Source organism: Scomber japonicus, chromosome 6, assembly GCF_027409825.1.
Source record: "Scomber japonicus isolate fScoJap1 chromosome 6, fScoJap1.pri, whole genome shotgun sequence".
NCBI lineage: Eukaryota > Metazoa > Chordata > Actinopteri > Scombriformes > Scombridae > Scomber > Scomber japonicus.
This window is the reverse complement of record NC_070583.1, coordinates 37,559,588-37,571,584: the sequence shown is the minus strand read 5'-3', so window position 1 is coordinate 37,571,584 and position 11,997 is coordinate 37,559,588. Positions and strand designations below refer to the sequence as shown.

The 11,997-nt window shown below is 41.5% G+C and overlaps 1 protein-coding gene across 1 annotated transcript; it reads left to right on the top strand.

Moving 5' to 3' along the window:
- Positions 1–8,245: 8,245 nt before the first annotated feature.
- LOC128360030 (P2Y purinoceptor 14-like) lies at positions 8,246–11,997 on the top strand. The gene is made up of 4 exons (XM_053320343.1): positions 8,246–8,574; positions 10,678–10,816; positions 10,905–11,164; positions 11,409–11,997. Exons 1-4 carry the CDS (start codon positions 8,246–8,248, stop codon positions 11,995–11,997), a joined length of 1,317 nt encoding a protein of 438 aa, XP_053176318.1.

The following is an 11,997-nucleotide window of genomic DNA, read 5'->3' as shown; positions in this document are numbered from 1 at the left end:
GTGGTTTGATTAGCCGAATCATAGTGTTTTTGTTTTTATTTTATAACCTGCGCCCTCGGGAGCAGCACAAAACACTTAGTAGGTCTGTACGTGTGAAGTAGGGCTGTCAACGGATTTGATCAGGACCGATATCATGATTGTCACGGGTTGATTCACGAGCGTATAGGCCTATCACTTTGTGATTTGTTTGTTGAAAGTTTAAAACTCTTGGTATTCGTAGGAACGCTTTGTACATAAACTACGTGTAAATCTGTGTACTGAAACTGTCTTGACTAATCTGCGTGTTTAAGCGGTTGTGTGACGGTATATGGACATAGATAATATCTTTTACCTTTCTCATTTTCTCGACTGCAGTCAAATCTCCTGTACAGAAACTCTTTTTCCTCTCTCCTAAACACATACAGCACAGAGGCTCTGTCTCCTCTGTGCTCACACCCACACATACGCACACCCCCACACGTGCCTGGGTACAGCCCTGTGCTCATGCACACACACACACACATACAGAGACACTCACGAAAACCTTGAACGTGCACACACGTACACACATACAGGCCTGGATAGAACTAGTTGAGGTACACAAGTACATACACCAAGGCCCGAGATACGTACACACATTTTTACCCAGTGCAAGCCTTCGAAGTGCACATACACACACATTTGCTCACACACACACACACAATCTTCAACTTTTGAATCTCACACACACACACGTGCCCTGCACCTGCAGCCGCACGTGACCACGCACGCACACACACAGATTTGTTTTACACCCACACACACACACATACACACACGCACACACACCATACACTACACACACACTCACACACACACACATACACACACTCACACACACCCACACACATACACACACACACACACACACACACATACACCACATATTCAAACTTAATTTCACACACACACACAACACTCATACACTCAAACTTGTTTGTGTCTTAATCGGACACCACAGCAACACACACACACACACACACACCATACACTAAAACTTGTTTCGTACACACTCACACAAGCATACATACACACATACACTCACACACACACACTCAGACGTGTTGAATAGTAAATACTCACACGTTTCCCTGAGACACACACACACGCACGCGCACACACACACATACACTCACACTCACACTCATACATCATACACTCTTACTCATTTATGTGACTTGAAGGGACATCATTTGACACACATACACCAACCTTCAATCACATACACATTCACCTAAATGACTACATCATACTGACAAGAGCATAGTAACACTATTATGGAAGCAAGCGATAGTAATGAAGATGAAGGTGTAATAAATGATAATTGTGTTACAGACGGAAGTAATGATACCATGGGAGTAAGAACACATTTTTGGCTTGAACACACTTACATTGATGAGAGGGGAGCAGAACAATGGCAAACTGAACAAGTAGTCAGTCGAAAGCTGTGGCACCTGACCAAAGTTGTTAACTTAGTAGAGATTGAGAGAGAATTTCCTGCAGTATCATGGACAGAAGTGTTACAGAAAATTTGGATTCCCCGAACATTAACACCAATATTAGAACAACTCTGTAATAATCCAATGTCTAAAATTACTATCCCATTGAGTCCTATTCTAGGAATTCCAGAAGGATTGACCTTGAAGGGAAGAAACAGAGGGGCAGTAGATCCGTGGCTGGACATCACTGTCATCCCCAGAAAAATAAAATGGGAAACAGGTAAATTTAGTAGTATTACCAAAACATTCACAGAAGACGGCACTGAGGATGTGAAGTATAACCCCACACGAGAAAAGAGACTCAAACCAGGAGTCACTGCAGGCAAAATAGTTGTGTGGATCAGAACAAGAGAGGAAGGACAGTCAGAAGATTCTAGACAAGAGGATGAAGCAGGAAAGGGATACATGGGGGCTAAATTGATAAAAGGGGAGGGTGTGTCGACTCCATTGGCAGTGGTGGTGAGAATGCAACCAGATCATGACAAGCAGATTAGACTCTGCAAAAATTGGCATGAATGCACATCAGGAAGATTACAGTGGCCTAAGGAAAGAACCTCTGAAGCCACCTGTAGTGATGAAATAGAAGCAAGCAAACACCTGACTGATAAACTGACACAGCTGCATTTACAAGAATTAAATACAAAGCAAGTACAAACCACTGCAATGGCACTGCCAAGCCCAGCAGGACCCCCACCTCAGAACCAAATACGAGCTCCACAAACAACTGAGCAAATAGCATCACCTGTTGCACAGCCACCTGTCTATAGACACATGAACCAACCCCAACCCAGGATGGAAGCTCATTATGAAGAACAATGGAGGCAAGGAGGAAGACCAATACAAAGAGGTGGTCCATATCAAAGAGGGCAAGGGCGCGGACCAAACCAATACAACCATTTCCAGGCCCCAAGAAGACAGCGCAGAGGCCTACATGAAGATGCAACATGTTGGGGGTGCGGAGGAAAGGGACACATTCAAAGAAACTGTCCCACCAATCCAGGTATAGGTCCAGCCCAGGAGTGGAACTAGGGGTGCCCTAAGAAGCCTGACATGGAGTCCATGACACCAGTGGTTTCAATGCAACCACAAGAAGAGCCAACAATATCAGTAATGATACAAAATCAAGAACATTCATTTATGGCAGATACAGGGGCAACCTGTTCCTGCATCGGAAATGCTGGCTCAAGACTCCCCCTGTCAGGATCATCTGTCAAGACCGTAGGCTTCTCTGGGAAAACACAAATTATACCCCTAACTCAACCTGTACCGATGTTCATCACAGGAAACTCAATAACAGCGTCCCTGTTATATAAATATATAAATACCCCCATCAACCTGTTGGAACGAGACATCTTATGCCCAATAAAAGCCAACATCATATGCACACATGAAGGATTGAAGGTGGACTTTCCATGTGATCATACGTATCGGCTAGTGCCAGTACGAATAATGGAAAAAATCGACACCTTAACACAACCAGCTGTATACTGGATCCAATGGCCTCCAAAATCAGAACTGAACCAAAAATGGGAGACCTGGAGAAACTGGACATTGAAACAGATGGGAGCAGTGCATAAACCTCTATCACTGTTACACTGCACCCTGATGTATGATGAAACACCAGAACACGCGACCTATGAGAAATGTTGGGAAGAAATGATCAACAAAAAACCTGTTTATATGTTCAGTTTGAACATATATGTGGAACCACAAGGAGCAGCAGCAGCAGTGTACCTTCTGCCCAAATTACAACAGTGGTTCCAGGTCCCAGACTCTGCAGCACACGTCACGCTTATCTTAAATATGGAACAGAGTTCCGCATCAAAAACAATATCCACTAGAACATGCTATAGATGGCATCAGACCAACCATTGAAGGTCTGCTAAAAGCAGGAGTGCTCATAAAGACCCAGAGCCCTTGCAATATGCCCATCTTTCCACTAAAAAGCCAAATTCAAATGATTACCGTTTGGTACGTGATCTGCGAGCTATCAACACCATTGTGGATGGTGACACTCCCATCATCCCAGACCCCCACACATTACTTTCAAACATTCCCCCAACAGCTCAATGGTACACAGTAATAGACCTATGCTCTGCATTTTTTAGTGTACCACTGCATCTAGACTCACAATATCTGTTTGCATTTACTCATCAAAACCAACAGTATACGTACATTCGGTTAACACAAGGCTATGTCGATAGCCCCTCTATTTTTCACAAAGTGTTAGCCAAATAACTTGCAGCTCCTAAATATGGCGAGCACAATAATTTAGTACTTAGATGATCTGCTAATATGTTGCCCCACCAAGGATCAATGAAAAAAAAGATTCAATTGTATTATTAACTTCATTAGCAAAGGGGGGACACAAAAACAGTAGAGGCAAATTACAATTATGCCAGACAAAGGTTCAATAGCTAGGAAGACAGTAGAATGGAAACAAAAAAAGGAGCATAGCTCCCTTACAGAATGGAAACTATAACCAAAGCCGCAAACGATTGGACAAATGTTGTTTTTCCTGGGATGGCAGGGTATGATCACCCGTGGATTTGCGTCTATGTAATCAAAGCAGCCCCACATAGAAGAATAATTAGAGCTGCAGGTCCAACAAAATCCTTTGCTGACTCATTTTGGACAGCAGAGGCAGAAGGTGCTTTTCAAGCCCTGAACAGATATGCAGACCGCTCCAGTACTCTGTGATTCTGACTATGCTTAACCATTTCACTTGTATATTGCAGAAAGAACTGGCTATGTATGCATGGGTCTAATGCAGGAAACTACAACGGGTAAGCAACCATTAGCTTATTACAACACTAAATTGGACAAAATTAAAACAGGTCTGACACCCTGTTGTCAGGGGCAGGCAGTGGCAGTTTATGTTAACTATTCTGTATACATCTTATCAATTACATGCTCTCCTCACCAGCCCCAGTTTTGTACTTATGCAGGAATACTATCTGCACCAGTATTAAGAATTCAGCGCTGCAACACTATCAACCCAGCAACGCAGGTGACACCTATAGAAGGCTCACCACATGATTGTCTTCAAGCCACTGATGTGTTTCTGAACCCACGAAAAGATATGCATAATCGACCAATAAACAGCAGACCTTACTTTGTTGGTTGATGGTTCCTGTTTTAGAGACGCCACAGGTACCCATGCAGGTTATTCAATTGTACAGCTGCTGCCAGATGACACCTTCACAGAAATCCAAGCGATTAAATTATCTCAACCATTCTCAGCTCAGTTAGCAGACATCAAAGCTTTGACTGCAGCATGTAAACTGGCAGCAGGTAAGCGTCTCAACGTATATACAGATTCATAGTATGCCTACACAATCTGTCATATACACAGTAACATCTGGAAACAAAGAAGCTATTTAAAAGCTAATGGCGCACCAGTAATATATGGGGAGCCATTCAAGTACTATTAAGAAGATATTCATCTTCTAACAACATAAGTCATTATTAAATGTGCAGCCCATCAAAAAAAAAAAAAAAAGCAATCTTTCTCACAGCCAAAGGCAACAATTTGGCAGATGAAACCACCAAAACAAGCTGCACCTAGTACCTGTATAGGTCCATTATTAAGTTGCTAAAAGACTGTGAGCCTCTCACTACTTAAGCATATTTAAAAACAGCCCAAGACAAAGCAGAAGTATATGAAGAATTAATGTGATTTGAAAGAAGTGCTATCAAAATTACTCAGGATGGACCTCAGAAATGCTTTTGGCATAATGCTCACACATACTGTGTTTTACCTATTTTGTTAATGAAGTGTGTTATTTGTAATGCGCATGGCTTCAGCCATTGCGCAAGGGGGGAGGTAATAACATGACTCCAAAGTGTCTGATAAAAAAAAACATTTTTGGCACAAACAGTAGATAAAACATTGGCAGAATGTGATGTTTGTACACACCATAACATAAAAGTATTTTCACTCACACACATCCCACCACCTACTTGAGCATCTCACCATCTGATTATGGAATACGTAGATGTGACAGAGTGTGCTAAAAGGTAAGGGAACATCTTGGTAATGATTGATAGATTCGGTAGCTAAATTTTTTGTGAAAAAAGTTTTAAAAGGTTTTGTTTCCCAGATACCATCAGTTCATACAATGGAAAAAGTATTTGTTGCTGTTCATGCGAACATAAACTAACAGACTAACACGCTTAACAACGCATAACGGTTAAAAATGACAGGGAGACCAATGCTGGTTCCCTATTTAAAGGGTCCCCATAATGGACCTCTGCTTGAATAGTAAACCAACGAAATTTTCTGCAAACATCTAAACACATATATACAAAAAGTTACATTTCAACAGGTGAAAGATGCAACCAAGGACAGAGACGCAGACATCCCAGGTACACAGTAGAAGATCAAACCAGGGAACCGGGTCCACGTTAAGGTGTTCAAATGAAAGTGGGACGCACCTCTGACAACAAGGTCTTTAGAGTCTTTTAAGCAACTCCAACTGATCACAAAATCAAAAGGTAAGAAAGTTTGGTTCCATATAAGTCACTGCTGCAGGATCAGAGACCCAAGTGAGACAACAGAAGTACAGCATGAACCTGAGAAGGCCAATGCCACCCAACTGGAAAATAAAATTACTTAGTATCCAATTTGGTACCAGAACCTAAAGTTAAAACAAGACAATGGCCAGAATGTGCATTAGCAATTGGAGTGTCAGCCGTAGAACAAAGAATAATACTAATTGACAAAGTGATGAAATTCACATACGTAAAATCAGCTTCACATAACCAAGCGATAATTGATCGATCTGAACAACACCAAAATAATAGGTGACCCAATTCACAAACAATGCAATACAGAAGGAGTAGTGAAAGTGGTGATGATGTGCTCAACCCAGCAGTATGCTAACCTCAAGTACAACAAAATTATGACAAAAACTAAAGCTAGAGAACTAATGAAAATCGCCCATTGCATTAATCCAAACAAGCAGAAGTAATCAGATGGAATAATAATATTTTGTACCAATGGTTTAAGTTTTCAGCTAGACAAATAAGTAATCAAACCAGCATCGTATGCTACAATGCAAAAACACTGCCCATAGTTATGCCAATCTCAATGGAAAAAGATGCCTGTAGAAACAAAACTTCTTGTTTTGCCTACTGTGTAATGATAATGGCCAGCTGGAATGACGAATCAGCAAAGCAGAAATTAACAGTTTGTACCAGACGATTGGATAACCAATTTGAACCATGGGTACCACCACTGACTGTAAAAGCAGACGGACTGGTACATCCTCTCTGTTTAATGAGAGGAAAAAGAATAATAATGCCTATAAGAAACTCACACCCAATTCCTTAAACTCAGTTACTGGATTTGCAACACCAAATGGAACCTCACTATAAGTGGAGCTCCCGAGTTTTCAACCAGACCAATCAGACACCTCTTGTCAGGTCAAGGAACCGGCTGGATACTGTTAGTAGGACCAACAATTAATGCACAATATATTGCGCGTAACAGCAGATGGAAAAATTACTTATGGTATAATCAAGAGCGATTTATGAATTGGACAATCAAAGCAATTCACGGAATTAACGAACAATTGTATGCCACCTCCCAAATGACACTGCAAAATAGGTTTGTGATAGACAGATTAATGGCTAAAGAATAGGGGGTTTGCAACTATTTCAGAGACAAGTGTTGCACAGAAATACCACAATTTGTAGGAGAAAAAGGCAACCTCTCAATATTATTGAAGAAAATGGAAGCAATAAGGGATGAACATGTGAAGAATTCCAATTGGAACACCAAACCAGAAGCACTGGATAAAATTTGGGAATGGCTAAGCAAATTATCATGGCCATGCATTTTTCAAATCATAGGAATGATATTAGGCGGCCTCTTTCTGACAGCAGCAGTAGTCATATGCTGTATGCTTCCAATAATAAAATGAATGATAAACAACACAACCAAAGTAATAATGGTACAGTTTCCTGTCCTGGTGAGGGACCTAGAAGAGTTAAATGTACACAAGTACGAAGAATATTCCAATCAGGACACCGAGACTCCGATATATGAAGACTACTAAAAACCAAAATGACGGACGCTTCAACCAATAAGAGACCAAAACACAAAAGTAAAAGACCCCAACATAAAAAGGCAAAGATGTTCCAGCACGAAAAATGATAAATTACAGACTTCCATATGGACCAATTAATTTAGAAAAATCCAAAATGCACGTACAACACTTTAAATATTTAGTACATTCAGAAGGATATCCCATGACAACTAAAAATGCGAACATGCGTATACAGAATATACAATACTTGCAATGAACATCCAAATTTATGAATTAGACAACGGATTGAGCATAAAACACCACAACATACCCCTCTGGTATAAATAGGATTTGAAAGAAAAATAATGTGTACACCGTTACTCTGTATATCTGGGAGTAGAAATACTTTTCAGCACACAAAAGCTTTGGAAAGTCAGAAATAAAAAGGCTGTCAGATCACTATAATGAAAAGTATAGGGAATATACAGATGAGCCATACATTGTGATTGGAAACAAACACTGTTGGGAAAGAAATAAATAATCTGGTGATCCAGACCAGTGGAAAATTGCAAGGAGAGGTAGAGACTTGTTTTTAGGGTTTTGATGGTTGAAAGAGAGGAATGACACCAGTGATCCCATTGGTTGGCATAAATAAATGAACTCATCCTTGCTTTAATATCATCCTGATAGATAAGCATGTGGCAGAACAATCCATATCCAACAGCAGGGCCAAGCCAGGACCTCCAGGCCCAGCAACTACTACCAATGCTTGGGCCACAGGGGGAACCTCGTGAACTGGTCCAGGGGAGCCACTACTTGCCATGTCCACAGAGACCAGACACCATGACAATCATAGGAGGCAACCCATCACGAGTCATCGTAGGACCATGGCTACCCGATCCTCCGGTACCAGGAATCGAGGGACCAGGACCATCTGCAAGGGCAAACTATCATCAAGCACCACCTGTGCCTTTACCAGCATGGCGTCAGGAGCAGATAAATACAGGAGTGAATAATGGTGAAAGGCCCAGATGCTTCAAAATACACTGACATGCCAGCAGAAACGGCAGCTCATTGTCCTCAAAAGAGAGAAGAGAACAAATAAGACAGAACTGGCAACAGAAGATGCCAGTTTCCTTCTTCTGTCTGGAAGTTGTCTTGCCATGTAATGGCAGGGAGGGATCTACCTGCACTGTCAGTACAGTGCCACCAACTGACAGTGACATGCTAATCAAAAGAGGGACTGAATTGTATGCCTGAAAAAGACCAACATTGGAACATTTGTGTGAACTGCATCGAAACTTACTGAAATGATTAACTGCATTAAACTCACTAAATTGATCGATTGCATAGAGAAGTACAGCTATACCATGTATTTCTGTTTTAAATTTTACACACGTCAAGTACGGAAAGCACTTAGTTAGAGGCCTCACATGCTACTAATTCTTGCAAGTCATGTACTGGAAATATTAAACTATTGAAAATATTTAACTACAATCAATGAAAAATTAAGTAGATATAAAAGCCAAAGATTATTGAAAGTATTTGAAGCAAAAGTAAAACCTCACGTGTACTCTCTAAGACTTTCTGGAAGCATTAAAGGGGTTGTAACCAATTACTGATGTGATGTGTACTATTGCAAAATAAGTGCATAGTTGAACCCTTACTAGGGGAACCCATTGGTGTGACTATGAAGTCACAAAGGGGGGATATGTAGTGTAAAATTTAGGGGATAATTACTAATAATGAACAATGTTGTATCTGTTAAAAGGGTACTTGATTGTTGACCATCGTATGCTAAAGGTGATCATATCTGAAGGCATTATGTTAAATGAAGAAGTATATGTGATTCTGCAACTACTAGGTGAATAAGTACTTTATGATTGAATAAGTATGAAAACTACAATATATGTGTTTAAATGAAATATGCATTACTTTCATTTTCTTTATTATAATCATTATAACCACTATTATTGAAAATGAATGCAGTTGAAATAAGGTAACGGGTCAGGGTGACCGTGACATGACTTGAGCCAAGATCTGCTGAGCAAAACAGCAGCTGTGTAGGGGGAAAAAAACAAAACTTAAGGCCTTATAAGGCCGATGCACCTGCAGTGAGGGCATCTCAAGATTTGGTGCCAAGGGGTAAGATCATGTTTTGGAAGAAAGCTGATTGGTTAAACGTACACCAAAAATGGGCGGGGATACAACTTTTGACAGTATAAAAAAGACTCCCCAAGAGTCTTATCTTTGTGTCACTGGTGCATGGACATGGTCTGTGTATTGTGATTCCGGGTTTTGCTGTCGACAATAAAACTCTAACTGCATTCAGCTGGACGACTCCTGATGATCTTTGATTTGATTTAATTTTGAACTTCAATGTTTTGAACAACGAGAAACTTATCGAATATTGTCACAACAGCGTGTAGAGACGTGTGAAATGTGGTAATTTTTTCGGAAGTGCTTCATGCGTCACATCATCGAACCCTTTTTAAAAATAATCTTAGAGTACTCCTCCCACAGAGAACCATGGTAGCCTTGTGGTTACTGTGTCTGCTACGTGTCTGCAAGTTAAGAAAATCATTCATGTTCTCTCAGTCATTTAGGAAGGGCCAGTTGTACATTTGGGTGGACCCAGCCTTGTTAGGGTCACTATCAACGTCACGCTTGCTATATTTCCACCACAGCTCAACAGGGAAACACTAAGAGGGAATTTGATGCTAAAAAGACTGTAAATGTGTCAGATATCACTGATATGACTAACTCAGACTGCTGAAGCTCAATAGTAGTTGATCATCTACTTTAAATGACTGTGTGGACACACTGTGGATACAGTCCTCCATCACTTTACATTGAAAGCACATTTGAAGGAGATCTGTTAATAGTCAATATGAACAGGAAGAATGATTACAGAGAGGAAAACCTCTGTCACTGTTTATATGGACACCTGACTGCTGGTTTAAGAGACACAAGGCACCTGGACCTCCTTTAGACTGAATACAAAAGGCTTCTTCCAGCCAAACATTTGTAACAATATAGTCAGCTGATGGTTCAGTAGGATATATAATTAATGTGTCAAACTGTATTTAACAGTATAAAGATGATAGATTTGTGTTCTGTCTTCTTAGAACCTCCACAAACATGGATGAGCTGGTAGGAGTGGGAGTGACCTCAGTTACCAACCAGACTGATGATATCAATCAATGTGATCAGACAGACACAAAGGCTCATCTCTTCTTCATGCCGGTCTACAGTCTGGTGTTTGTAGTGAGTGTCAAATATTCAGATTCACATTCCCTCCTCCTCCTCTGTCTGCCAATCAGCACACATGTCAATCTCTGTTTCCTGTTTCCAGGTGGGTTTGGTCCTCAACAGTCTCACCCTGAAGGGTTACTTCTGCTCAGCTCAGCAGCAGGTGTCCAGCATCATGATGGTCTACCTGAGAAACCTGGCAGTCTCTGACTTCCTGCTCTGCCTCTGCCTTCCCCTCCGCATCATCAAGTACATCAGCAGCTCCGTCACCTTCCAACTGGTTTACTGCAACTTTGCCGTCTTTGGATTGTACCTCAACATGTACGCCAGCATCCTGTTCATGGGTTACATCGCTGCTAACAGGTAGGTAACAAAAATATGCTTTTTTGTAGATGTTTTGATACTTTATTATCTGTTTTATATGCATCCACATGATATTGACTGAAATGGTCAAGTCCTCGTATCACTGCAGGAGTAAAGTCCAAAGTCTTGTCATCTCTCGAAACAATATTGGAATCATCATTCCTCATGATATCTGTGGTTTAACTATTAGTATCACTTATACTCAGTGAAATTATCTGCTGATGCCTGCCTCTCCTCTCTCCAGGTATCTGAAGATCATCTATCCTTTAGGAAATCACTTCCTGCGGACAGTTCAGGCTGCCCGCATCATCTCCACGGTAACCTGGGTGTTCGTGCTGGCCCCAGTGATCTCATACGTCACCCTGTCACTCCTCACACAGGAAGCTCCGACTGTTGTCCCTGACAGGTATGAAAGCTTTCACAGCTCCCAGGTCCATGTATTCTACAAAATCATCCACATCTCCTCCTGCATCACCTTCCTGGTTGCCCTGGTCTCTCTGATCTTCTTCTACTACAGCGCCTCCCGCAGTGTGTTGCAGGCACAGCAGAGACAGCTGGCATCCTCCAGCTGCAAGAAGCTCAGGAGGTCACGCAGGAAAATGTTGGTGCTGGTCAGCGTCTTCTGTGTTTGTTTTGTGCCTTGCCACCTGGTTCGCCTTCCCTACATCTTCCTACACAGGCAGTGCTCTTTGAGCAAAGTGTTTTACTACCTGAAGGAGCTGACCGTCCTGCTGTCAGTTCTTAATGTCTGCCTGGATCCGGTCGTCTACTTCTTCTTCTCTAAGGCGTTCCGGTCCCAGTTGAGCCATGCGCGTGCCAAGCAGGGGGAATGA